The sequence below is a fragment of the Microtus ochrogaster genome, chromosome 2, assembly GCF_000317375.1.
Source record: "Microtus ochrogaster isolate Prairie Vole_2 chromosome 2, MicOch1.0, whole genome shotgun sequence".
NCBI classification, from domain to species: Eukaryota; Metazoa; Chordata; class Mammalia; order Rodentia; family Cricetidae; genus Microtus; species Microtus ochrogaster.
In genome coordinates, this window is record NC_022010.1 from 29,130,377 (window position 1) to 29,144,363 (window position 13,987).

Below are 13,987 nucleotides of genomic sequence, written 5' to 3' on the forward strand. Positions count from 1 at the left end.
ACCATCTGTAATGGGGTCTGGTGCCCTCTTCTGGCCTGCAGACATACACACAGACAGAATATTGTATACATAATAAATAAATATTAAAAAAAAGAGAGAACATAGCCAGCTCAGCCCAGGCCAAGCAAACGGACTGGACCCAGAGAATGATCAACAAGCAAAGCAGCATACACGCACTGGGAGAATTATTACCACTCCTGAGCGTGTTCTTCCAGCCTCTTCCTTTCACACACACACACACACACACACACACATGGATGCATGCATGCAGTTCCTAGACTGCTGACAGCAGGTAGCAAGACTCCTGCAAATGCCTCTGAGGCTCCTAAGGATGACCCCAGACACAGCTTGAGGCTGTCAGTCAACACTTACTGAGTGACTACTATGTGCCAGGGCCTGTACAGAGCAGCAAAGATGGCTCAGAATCAGTTCTTCTGCATAAAGCATTTTCCTTCCTCCCAACATTAACCTCGTAGGAGATGCCACTCAGATACCGAACAGTTGATACCAAGAAATCTAGATGACCGCTGATGTCAGCAACCCAAACTATTCATGCTGTGCTTAATTAAGCACGTGCTATGTAGTATTGTCAGGCCCAAATTCTTCACTTAACTAAGCAATTCACCGTCATAGAATTTGCTGTACGATTCACAAAAATAGAAGCGTGTATTCAGTGGCAAGCCTGAAGCATAGTGAATTATAATTGCATCGGTTTTCATAAACAAATATGAAAGGTCCCTTGTGATCATCACCATAGTATCTTCTGAGGGAGTAGGTTAAAATGGCTTCAAATAAAATCTTTGCTTTGTTTTTTTGAAACAAAGTCTCTTATGCAGCCCTGGCCCACCTGGGTTACATAAGACAGTTATACAGATCAATTGTGCAGGCCAGGCTGGCCTCAAACCCACAGGGATCCTCCTGCCTCTGCCTGGCAAAATGAGAGTCTTTTAGGCATGACTCTACTCCAGTTGAAGTCTGGGTAGTGGTGACAGGCTGTGGAACTGGCATGAAAATTAAAGCTGCTCTGATCCATGTTTTTCGTCATGAAACACGAGGAGAAAACACAGCATCCCAAATCCTTTGGAGAACATACCTTTCTGTGATCTCTCCTGCCAGATTTATAGTGAACAGCCTTGCCAAATGGGGACTGGGTCTCACCAGCATATGGGCTACTTCTGGGTCCATGTGCTTGGACTTTAACACACAAAATGGCACCCCTAATAACAACGGTCACAACCCCCAAACAAGCTATATGTCCAAGCTTTAGATTTTACTACCCATAAAAAAATTATATATCTGGTCTCTGAGTTTGTCGGTTCAGGATAGCTAATAAAAACTGAAATTTCTGAAGATTGGCATTCTTGTCCATTTGCCTGACAAGTGACTGTGTGTGGAAAACGCCTCACACAGCAGGATGTCCCGTCCCTGTTCTGAGGGCAGGGGACAGACACGGGGTGAGGAAGAGAATCTACACCAACAACGTGGGCGAAACACTCCTTAGTCTCAAGAAGTCACAGGTACTCAAATTCTATCCCAGGTTAAACACTGTTATTCAGTCTGCACGCCCGCCACCTCCCCCAGCTCTTAAAGAATTCCCTGCACGGAGGATTCTCGGACTATGAAATCTTTCTTTATAAAGACAGTATCGCAGGAAGATCTGGCCCTGCAGAAGATGGTGAGTGAAGAAGAACTTTAAACAGTATTTTCTCAAAAGACGACCACAGCATTAAGCACAGACGAAGCACAGATGAAGCTGTCTTTTCGCCCACTCAAACACGTTGGTTTCCCAACGCTAACTTAGAAAGCAGCGGTAAACAGCAGTGTGATGACTCCCACTTGTTATCATTTCCATCTAAAGCATCCGCATCGGCGGCATTTTCCAGCAATTTCCTTGGAGCGAAAGCTAAAAGTCCTCAGTAGGTGGCAGGATAGGGTTTGTCTCTGGAGTCTCACAAATTTCTCCGTCTGCTCTGATGAAACGGTGGCTGTCCCTTTCGGCGGATTAGGACAAACACGTTCATGTTATTTTCTCTTCTTGACTTATTGCAGGTCTGAACATCTCAAGACAGAGAGGGGGAGACAGACGCGAGATGCAGTGGAGTACAGCTCAGGGAGTGTTGCCTAGAGTCCAGCCCAACACAACACACACACATAAACACACTCAAACATACACTTATAGAAATATACACACACACTCACACACACATACACACACTTACACATATATACACATACTCACACATATACACATACATACACTCACACATATATATACATACACACCTACACAAATAACACTCACACACACATACACACACTTACACATATATACACATATTCACACATATATACACATACACACACTCACACATATATACACATACACACCTACACAAACACACATACATATACACATACATACAAATATACATACACATGCATACACACAAACATGCATATACATATATACATACACCATAAACATATACACATATATACAGACATATACCATAAACATACATACATATACACATACACAAACATGCATACACATATATACATATATCACAAACATACATAAATATACACATGCACACAAACATGCATACACATACACAATCATACAAACATACATACACTTACACATACATACACACACTCATATATATATATACACATGCACACCTACACAAACATAATACACACATACACATATATATATACAAAGATACATCCATATACACAATCATACAAACATACATATATGCATACATACACCATAAACATACATACATATACACATGCACACAAACATACATACACACATACACACAATCTTCTAGTGTCATTCACTGTACAAGGACTCAAGCAGGAAAATCATCCCAGCTGGAAAACAAGAGCCTCTAGCAAAGACTTTTGAACTATTATCTTTCCGCAGATGCACTAGATTTTATTCTAATCCCTGAAAACAAAATGTGCTGTCTTTTCTCGAATCCCAAGGCTTCCCCGGTCAAGCTATTTTAGGAAAACGTTGGGAAGATGGCTGATTTTGAAATCGAGAGGCAAGTATTTTCATGCCAGCCTGGCTGATCCACAGTGTGTAGCTCCTAGCAAGTCATTCAATTGTCTCAGTGTCAGGGTTCCAAATCCAAAGCTCAGAGTGCCTGTGTTGGATGGTTACCAAGAAGCCTGCAGAGTCTGGATCCCTTCCTCCTCCTTTTCTGAGAGGCAGAGTGAGCATTCTCCCTCACTCCAGGCCACAGAACATCTCCCTTTACGGTATGACACACTTCTGAAGCTTTTCCCGTAACTTTTCTCACAGGTACACCGGCCCTGCCCCTGCTTCACCCCTGGCAAGCAACAAGTCTCTGAGGGTGTAGCGTATAGAAGGTGCCAGAGGAGCATGGGATTCCTGGAAACTGTCAGCGAGCAGCCCTGGCTTTCACTGCTGACCCTCCTCATGAGAATTTGCTGCCACCCTCAGTCAGCGACCCTTTGTATTCTCAACTAGTTTAAGGCCAGGTCTTCAAGGGCAGTTCAGAAGGCCATGTCATGCCATATCCATAGAGGCTTTGGGGATCCTATTCTGATATTTCTGTGAGCGCTCTTGACTATCCATGGTAAGAAAACCCACAGGAAGAAAAGTCCGCCTTGATCGAGATCTCATCTGTGTCTTTCACACACAGCAGTGAAATCTCCCAAGGCCACTTTAAGATGGAGTAGCAGTGGCTTCTCACATTCCTTGAGGATGGCAAAACTCCAAGGACAGACTGACTTGGAGGCCCAGGGAAAACAAACACCTCCTCCTGCAACCCTAAGAAGGCGCTTTCTCCTCTGCTTTGCTCCTAGATTGCAACACACCAAGAGGGAATTCGGTGTCTGGTGAAAGAGGGTTCAAACAACACCAGCTCTACATACCACTTAAGACAAGTGTTCTGTTTACCCACTTTCCTAGAAGCTTTGTGGTACCCCAAGGAGAGCTCCTGCACCCTATTTCCACTTGGCAGCCATCTGGTGGCAAGGAAGATGGATGCATCCTGCTCGGCTGGTGGAAATCACTCAGAGTTGTGAGGACCATCACATGTCTGGGACAGAGTGAAGGGAGATAAGCAGTGAAAGTGCTTGACAGTTGGGGTCCAGGGTACTTCATCGCCCTACACACACACACACACACACACATGCACACTCACACACACGCACACGCGCACACATGAGCGCACACACACACACATGCACATGCACACGCGCACACACACGCTCCTCTGTCCCTAGAGAAGAGGGTCAAAGGTCAAGGACCCATGAGCTAAGACCTCAAGAAACTACACAGCTGCTACTGGGCAGGGTTGCACACACTTTTAATCCCAGCACTCGGGAGTCAGAGGCAGAAGGATCTCTGTGAGTTCAAGGCCAGCCTGGTCTATAAAATGAGTTCTAGCATAGCCAGGGCTACATAGTGGGACCCTATCTGGAAAAGGAGGAGGAGGAGAGGGAAGAGAAGGAGGTGATGGCAGCAGCAGCAGCAGCAGCTACAAAGTGGCTGATGCTCGGATTCCAGGACACGGGAGCTTGGATTCCAGGACACTGGAGTCACAGTAATCCTAAGAGGCGGCTGTGCCAACTCAGCGTGCCAGACTAAGCCTGGTCTGTGTGCTACACACATGATTTATGAATGGGAACCTCGTCCCATAGGTCAATATAGTGTCATTCCCAAGTATCATTGTAAGGGCCAAGATGTTACTTAGCACTCGGTATTATGTATCAGTCACGATAATTTTCTTGGCCAAACGCCAACCAAGACAGAAAAGCAAAGCGGAAGTGTCAAATGGTGCTGCCCCTCCCCTCAGAAAAGGCTGCCTCCCCGCCCGGGAATCTGGGCCAGGACTACCTTTGAGCAACAGAATGTCACAGAGTGATGTGGGAATTCCAAAATGCAGGTCTTCAGACATGTCGCAGTCTGTACTGCAGGAATGTTCCGGCCTCCGTGTGAGAGCCCCAGCGGCACTGTTGCGTCAGGAAAGGCCACAGGGGTGGGGGGCAGTGCTGAGGTCTCACTGAACCGGCCACGGACTGTGGCTGACCAGGTGACACCTAAAGGGAACCCCCAGGAGAGTCCCCGCATATCTAACCTGTAGCACTCTGAGATGCACGGAACTGACACGGGCTGCCAAGTCTGGGGACAGCTCGCTATGCGGCCACAGACGGCAGACACAATGGCCCCCACCCTGCAGAGGCTAGAGGCTGCATGCTCTGTCTGAAGATAACAGGGCCACCCATTATCACACCACACACCCGAGGATTCCTAGTGCTCTCAAGGAGAGGGAAGCCACATGGACATCTGGTGCCTCACAAGAATTCCAGCGTCGCGATTCCCAGGCAGTGACTTTTGACAATGAAGATCCCACCATGATGCGCCAGCATATTTTTCTAGCAGGTAGTCAAGAGCACTGACCCCAGCTGAGGAGACAGAGACGGGGAGGTACCCTAGTGAACCAATCTTCAGGAAGCTCCAGGTAGCATCTTACTGGGACAACTGGAATGACAAGGGATTGGGCTGCAGCCCTGTGGGTGACCTGGGTGGGCTGATAGTTTGACCAGGACTAGTGTGGAATTAGAGAAAAGGCTGAGTGTTGTGTAAAATAAGAGGGGGGTTGGAGGTACTGTTAGGAGTGTTGTTGAAATCTGCATCCAGCTCCGGACTGTGTATCCGCTGCACAACCACCAGAGCAGACCAATCTCAGAACAAAACTGACTTCGGCACATTGGTTGGGTACCTGACTTGCCCTTGGTGTCTAGGGATTTCTTCTGTCACAATTCTCTGATACATTCTCTTTCTGGTGGGACCCCTCTGAGACGGTTTCCTCCCCCTCAGTCTAGACATGATTTATTTAGTGTCTGTTACAGATCAACACCAGTGTAGTGGCCTCCCACATGGCCAGGCCTAGGCTGTGTTCCTCAGGTCCCCTTCTAGGCCAGGTGTGTCAGCCACTCCCAGAGTCTGTTAGAAAAGCACACTGCTAAGGGCGAGGAGATGGCGCGGCTGGGAAAGCGCTTGCAGAGCAATTTTGAGGGCCAGAGTCTAATCAAAGTGCTTAAGGCCACTGAGCCACCTCTTCAGCCCCAAATTTGCAATTATTGATCCCCGCTGGGGACTGGAATCCTCTGGAGTTTTTAAATGAGCAATGCTGGGGTCCCACCTAAAACACAGAGTAAAGTTGGTCACGGGTGCAGAGCTGGTAGGCCAGTTCTTTCAGCTCCCAAAGTAATCTAACAAAGAGCCCAGGCTGAGGACCTGGGTTCTGAAGAATCGAAGGGTCCCCAGTAATCTTTTGGCAGGCTGAGTCCTTCCTATCAGGGTTTTGCTGAAGGTGGCCTTGAATTTAAGTGATTTTTTATTTGTGTATAATAAAAGCAAGGTTTTTCGGTCATAGCAGGATCACTTGAGGCCTCTTGCAACAAAAGAGTCTGGCAATTGTTACAAGTGTGTTTCTGTAGGCCACATGGGTGGGTCTGTGAGCAAAAGGAAATCCCACGGAGTCCCCACCCACGCAATGGAAGGATAGAAGCCCTGCTGACAAGTGCCTGGGAGCAGTGTGATGATCTGTGAACAGACTAAAGCGTTTGCCAGGACTGTGCCATTGTGGAGTCAGGCAGCGAGCAGACACCAAACGCACTGGTCTCCCAGTCAGAGGGAGGCCATGGCAGCCACAGCACCAGGCAGCGATGCCCCCTTCACAGGCAAATGGTCCAGGAAAGGGCACTTAGGTACTGAGGTTCATTCCAGTGTTTGGAAGCAATGCCTCAGAGAGCTTCATTTCTGGCTAAAGCTTGGCCAGTTACCGCCGTTTTTGCCATTCTCCACCATATCTGTGCTTTTGAAGACGTCTATTTTGTCTTCCACGATTTGGCTAGTCATGGCTTCCTTGGGATGACAACGGCTGTCTGCTTGGATTAGAGGTCCCGGCTAAGTCTGTGAGAAGAGACTAGAAATAGACCGGAGGAGTCCTACACTGGCCACAGACCTATGTGGGAGCCAGGAGAGGCCTGTGACTAGCCTGACCTTTGTCTCCTCTGTCACACAGCGAAAGGCTACCACTAGGGTGTGAGGGAAGAGAGAAACTGAACCCTGGCACTGGAGCTGACCATAACTCCTTCACTAAAATCCACGCATCTCCATTTTAAATGTGGAAACTAAAGAGTACCTAGGGATCGACAGTGACCAACTCTGATGCGATGTGTGTATGTGTGTGTGTGTGTGTATGTACGCGTGTGTACACATGTGCGTGAACATGCATCTGAGGCTGCTGCCATAGGCATGTGTTGAGAAGCATGTTGGGGTGTTGATATGTGTGTGCAGTGTAGGGGTGGGGTAGAGGAAGGGATCGATTTTCACTCTAACTGTGGATGTAAGTTTGCCTTTTTAAAAAAAATTCAACAACTGTACTTTTATTGTCAACTATTTTCTGATTGTTTCTTTGCATTTAATTTTTAATAAAAAAAATTGATGTGCACGTGTCTGTTTGAGTGTCAGCTTCTGTATGGGTAACTTCAGAGATTAGAAGGCGCTGCATCTTCAGGAGCTGGAGGTGGCTGTGAGCCACCCATCGCGGCGGCTGGAACTGAGCTCCGGATCTTTGGAAGAGCAACTGCTCTTGTTCACTGAGTCATGGCTCTAACCCTTCATCTCCTTTTCATTTTTAACTGAGAAAATCATCACATATTTATGCGGTAAAGGGTGGTGTTTGACACGCAGATAGCGGGCAGGCAAAAACACGTGAAAGAACGGGAATGAACGCAGCCCTGGCTCTGAGAGGCGACTTGGAACGGCACCGGTTCTGAAGGATCAAAGAAGACAGACACAGGCTCTTCCCCCAAAGAGGAAGGACGGAGACACCTGACTTACAAAGAGTGCAGGGGAGTGACTCGACAGGAGAGGGACACTACAGGAGGCTGCATATCCGGGTCCCAGGAGGGCAGGAAGAGGCCTCGTTCTGTCCAGAGACCCCAGCAGGAGCTGCCCTACTGCGCTGGGTTTCTCAGGTAGGGAGGAAGGGATGGGGAAGGAGACAATGATCTAGCAGGAGGAAGCAGCTCAGCAGCAGGAAGGCCCATTGGAAGGAGGGTAATTCCTTTGACAGGGGCAGAACTAGCATAGATGGAGCAGATGTGGAGGGACCAAAAAATAGATTTTAGCAGCGCCAAAACCACAGCTATCCCAAAGAGGGAGCCTAAAGGACTCCCGGGAAAAATTAATCTTAGCATAAATATTTTCATGGGTTTTTAAGCAGTGATTTTTCTTTTTTGTAGAAAAATCTTATGGGCTTTGATAAAAGACAAGTTCATGCTTAAGATGTTGGGAAGGTAGCTTAATGGTAGAGCCCTTGTCTAGCCCGTGACAGATCCTAGGCTTAATATCCAGCAACACAAGATTCTACTTCTACTACTACTACTACTACTACTACTACTACTACTACTACTACTATTATTATATTACTATTATTATTATTATAAATAAGCAAATAGATATGGTTTAGAAAAAAATTGGATTAAATGCTAACTCAACAAATGTCTGGATATCCCCACTTGGTCTGTGGTAGAGGAAATACATAAAATGAAGAAGAAATGATGGTGGTGGGGTGGCCTGAAGAGTGTCTTCCTGGGTCTGCCAGTGGTGAATGGCGGGGCTGAGGAAACATCACAAAACTACCTTCTCAGTTCCTGAAGCTGGATCAGTGAGGGCCCATGTGAGAGACAGATCAGGTCTCCTCCCAAAAAGCCTGACTTGGAAGACAGAGGCAGCAATCAGAAAGGGTCTTCAAGCATCCAGGTTTGCAGAGGCCAATGGGAAATGCCCAGAAATTCTTGACATCCCCCCCCCCCATATCCGCCCTGCAACAATGCAGGAAATCTAGCCACTATCTTCAGTCGACTGAGGAGAACCATTTCCTTAAGAACACCCCCACGCTCCCGACGGTGCTGCGAAGGCAGAGGCTTTGCTCTCCAGATCTCCCTCAAATACACCATTCCCCCATTTCCTTCCTTCAGTCTGGTATGGAGTCCAGCAATTTAACCAGCAGCAGGCAGGGTCCACAGCACCCACCGCATTCTGCCTTCACAGCAATCCTGGAAAGCGCCTGGCAGAGGCCCCGTTGTTCCTCTGGTCCTCCGTTCCTCCGGAGACACTCAGCAGAAGGAAGCCAGCACACAGGATAGTCTGTTCAACTCTCTTAAGCTAAACCCAATGGGCCAGATGATTTTATGCTTTCAGCCACTCACAGTAATATATTTTTACTTAAAATAAAAAAACAAAGCCCGTGGCGATCTTCCAATAGCCTCCCTCCTCTGTGCACCATATCAAGCTACATTGAAAAATGGTTTTTACCTTCAATTACCTCACATCACCTAGCTTGGGCTGAACCAATTCCCGGGTACCACCAGCTAGCAGAGGGATGGATGGCTTGCACTCTCTTCCTAGCCTCGGGCTCACTCCCACAGTCAATTAAAAACAACACAAAAATACTCTGTTGTTTGTTTTCTCTTAACTCAACTGCACCAGGCAGGGAAAAGCCCAGCCACAGTCCCACTGTATTCCCTCCAGGGAATCACTTTCTCAAAGAGGTGGATGTCATTAGAAAGCCTTTTTCCTCCCCTTTTTGGTGATATATCACTTCAAGTTCTATCTGATACACATTGAAAGATTTTGAAAAGTCTCCATAGTTTTGGAGAAGGAAAATAAGTAATGATTTGATTTGTCTTTTAAAGTCACAAAAAATAATGGGTTCAATTATCAAATAAGCGGTTTGGTAGCCTTGTCGGAGTCTGAAACAGTTTGAGAACATAGCCACTTTAAAAAAACAATTAAGTGCTAATGTTTCTTTAAAACCAAAAAATACATAGGGGATTAAAGTGACTGATAGCCTCAGAAAAGTTAGTGTGACCTAGTCTCTGTCCTAATTGCACATTCTGCTTGGGGTGCGGGAGGCCCAGGCAAATGATCTGGTGGCATCCTGCATCAGCTCACCCCTTGCAAAAGGAAGCCCACTAAAGACCAAGTTGATTGGTTGGTCTAGAACATTCTACCAGAGAAGATGAGTTGTGAGTCCTGCTGAGAGGCCTAGCTCGCCAGCCGCTGTGTCCAAGGGCTTAGCACCCACTAACATGTTAACATGTATAAGAATAGAGGGGAGCAGAGAGAACAGAAAGACCCCATTCTGTTCGTTTCTTGGAATTTATTCATTGAATTTTATAGTTGGAAAGGGGCTTTAGAAATCAGCCATACTTTTAGGCCAGTGGTGGTGGCACACACCTTTAATCCCAACACTGGAGAGGCAGAGACAGGCTGATCTCTGATACTGAGACCAGCCTGGTTTACAGAGCGAGTTTCAGGACAGCCAGGGCTACACAGGGGAACTGTTTAGAAAAATCAAAAGACAAACAAAAACAAAAAGCAAAACAGCAACAACAACAAAACAACTGTTTTTTCTAATTTCTGCATTTTTAGAAGAAAAATACTAACTGGGGATCACTTGAAAAGAAACTATATGGCCTATTAAAGACTTTCAATCATAAAAAATTAATGTTGCACACTTAAAAAAAAAAGAAGAAACTAGACAGCCAGCACAGTTCCCAGTTTATCAGTTGATCAATCAGACGATTGACCGGAAAACAACATGGACCCACAAGGGTTCTAAGTAATGATCATTTAAAATATGCAGTTTTGGGGAAAGTATGGCTCTGTTAGCCTTGGAGAAAACAACAGAAATCACTATGGAAAATGATACTAATAAGTAATATGAGGAAGGCATCATATTCAGTTTGGGAAGAGGTATGATTATTAATTTATAGTTCAGGCTGACTTTAATTCGCCCCATAGCCAATGTCCACGCTAGGTTAGACCGCCCTCTGCTTTAAGCCCTGAGTTCTAGAGTTACAGACAAGGACCTCACATCTGTATAACATTATTTGATAATTTACATTTGAACTTAGAGTTACTATTGGTACTACCCCTCCGTTACTATAATTTAACTATTTCTAATTAGTTCTACCAAGCTAAACAGCAGTTGCTTGAAGAAAAGTAAGGAAGGGAGGAAGAGAGGGAGAGAGAGGGAGGGTGAGAGAGGAGGGAGAAAGGGAGGGAGGGAGGGAGAGAGAGAGAGAGAGAGAGAGAGAGAGAGAGAGTCAGTCTAATCAAGGGTGTGGTGCCTTAAATCTTAACAGAAGACAGGTAATTTTTATAAAAACAGTGGTCTCGATGCAGAGAGGATCCGAAAGTGCGGGAATTACGGCGTCAGTCTGTAACGAGTAGTAAGTACTGAGGATATTACAGTGACGCAGCTCAGCGCCCAGCGAGCGCTCCAAGGCGGCTCCCAATAAACCCGCAGTCAGACCCTCTCACATTCCCGTACAGCCTCAATCTGCCTCCGCTGTTCTCAAACACAGATAAAATTACGCTTAGCTAAAACCAAGCAAGCTTTAAAAACAGAAAATAAAGACAGGTGAGTGAAAGAGAAAATCCAATAAAACATATGATTTTTCCCCTCTGTAGTTTGGAGGTTCAAAGTAATTTTTTAACCTAGTTTTACCTTTACATAATAAATTAGTATTTAAACTCTCTAAGCAATTATATTTTCATATAAACAGCTTTCCCAAAATATTCGTGAAATTGAAAATAAAATATTTAATATCATTAATTTAGCACTACCCACATGGAGTTCTATTTTAATTGTCAACCCCTGCTCATTACTTTGAAACGACAGCCAGTCTTGCACATTCCAAAGGGCTAATTTTTACTGTTTAACCTAGCTGCGGGACATTACAATTTTTCCTGACTTTTTCCTATCTTCTTTCCCAAACAAGTGACTTTAAAGAAAGACTTTCTCGCGCTCTCATATCTGACTCTGAGGAAAGGGACCGCCGTGGACCTTTCGCCACTCCCGCCCGCTGCGCTGGGACCTGGAGTTGGAGCTCCCAAGGTCCCTCCAGCTTTGGCCTCTGAATGACAACGGCTCCATCACGGTAAATACTCTTCAAATCTGTTGGTCCCTGATCGGTCCACTGCGGGTTTTTCATGTCCCAAAGAAAGCTGATTTAGGAGGTGAGCATACCTCACCAATTCCTCAAGCTACATCTTTTGGTTCTGGACTCATAGCCTAAAGACAGGGCTTACGATTCCGAAATCTGAAGCTATCTAGCCTAAACTGCCCTGGTAGTTCTGGGTCGCTAAGGCCGGCGACCGGGACCTCCCACCCGGCCCGCTCCCGCGGAGGCCCCACCCGGGAGACAGCGCTCAGCGAACCTCTTAGAAGAACCGGCGCTGACTTGAGAGTTCTCCAACTTCCCTGGGACGGTCCCAAACGGGTCTGGGAAATCAGAGCTGGCCCTCTTCTAGGGTCCCTCCGCTCGCCGCCGGCACGCGACCCTCCCCAAATTTGTTCTCCTCCTCAGCTCTAGTGGCAAGAGATTACGGAGTTACGAGCATCTCTAATGCCCCCTCCTCTGTCCACCCCACAGCAGCCTCTATTTCTTGCTTGCTCCAGACAGCCCTTGAGGACCCAGCCACTGTCTGGGAGAAAGCTCTGAGTGTCTGAAAGGTCCACGGGCACCCAGTCTAGAGAAGGCGACCCTACCCAGTAGCCCGGCAGGAGACTAGCGACTCCGGCTGAAACCGGCAACCCGACTGTGACCCCAGCGTAGATCTAAGGTGAGTCTGGAAGGTGATGCCCGCCGGCCCAGGTCAGCCACCTCCAGCGGCGCCCACTCCGGAAGGTTAAAAAAAAAAAAGTGTGTCCCACCACTGCAACAAGTGTCCTCGGCTCCCGCTGGAGCTCGCTTCCCGGGCTACTGCCCGGCTCCGCCGGAACAGCATCCCACGGCCGCCCATCCCCGCCCAGCTCCGACTCAGGGTCTCTGGCGCGCCTCACCTGTGAGAAGCAAACAGCCGAGCAGCGCGCACAGCAGGACTGCGGTGTGCCAGCAGCTGACCATGGTGAGCGCGACGCGGCCTGCTGGCCCGGTGCCCGCGCTCTACGAGGCCGACAGCGCAGCCGCCCGAGCCGGTCCCCTGGCTCTCCTGCCTGGCGCCGCGAGAGCCCTTCTCCGCGCCTGCAGCCGAGGTCCCCCTCTTCGCCGTCCGGCGTCCGCTAGCCGCTGCACTCGAGCCCCGGAGCCCGCTCTGAGCCGCCGCCGCCACTACCACCGGGGAATGTCCGCCACCGCACTCGGAGCCTCCTGCGGACCTCGCTGAAGTGCAGCCGAGGGCGGGGGCGATTTATAACCTTCCCCAGCCCACTTCCTACCCCGGCACCTCCTTCCAGTGACGTCAAGGGGTCCCCCACCCCTCATCCGCCTCCCCACCTACCCTCTTCTTCCTCCGGGAGGGGCGGGGGCCGGCGAGGGCGGGTGGCCCGGAGCAGGAGCGCGCGTGCGGAGGAGCTGGGAGCACGGGTCTCCCGGCAGGTTCGCAGGTTCAGGGTTCTTGCTCCGTGCCCTCCAGCCCCCGCCCCTTCTGCCCATCGCTCTCAGGAAATCCTTGCCCGGTTCCCTCCACCAGGCTTACTCAGCTCTGGGGACCGCCCGAAACTGAGGAGGGGACCGGCTAAGTGCACCGCCCTGCCCCTGGGGCGTGAAGTCTTATCCTAGGGAAGCTGGCCGCGCCTCCGCAACGGTGTCCCTGGCACCGAGGAACGAGGCGCAGTCGGGCGCTCTCCCGAACGGTCCCGCCGGTTTCTGACCCGGCCAGGCCAGAGTGTCCCCAGACGGCGAAGGAAGGCGCCAGAGACCCTCTACGTAAGGCACTGGGACCCGGAGCGTCCGAAAAAACCGGACGCTTTGCCAGGGCACCTTCGGAAAGAGTGCGAGTCGCGCAGGTCCCAGGGGAGGGAGCCTGTGTCTTTTTCGGCTGCATTAATGCACCCGCCCAAGTCATTTCCTCAACCTTCTGCTTCCTAGAAGCAAAACAAGAAATAACGTGTTACCTTTTTAAAAAGACAAG

General features: G+C 48.4%; 1 protein-coding gene across 1 annotated transcript in view; it reads right to left on the reverse strand.

The window, feature by feature from the left end:
* Positions 1 to 13,247, reverse strand: part of Flt1 (fms related tyrosine kinase 1) — a 167,625-nt gene extending 154,378 nt beyond the window's left edge. The window contains exon 1 of the mRNA XM_005344712.3: positions 12,918 to 13,247. Within this exon, the coding sequence (XP_005344769.1) occupies positions 12,918 to 12,981 (64 nt within the window). The 5' untranslated portion in view covers positions 12,982 to 13,247. The remainder of the gene's footprint in view (positions 1 to 12,917) is intronic.
* Between the last annotated feature and the right edge of the window lie 740 nt (positions 13,248 to 13,987).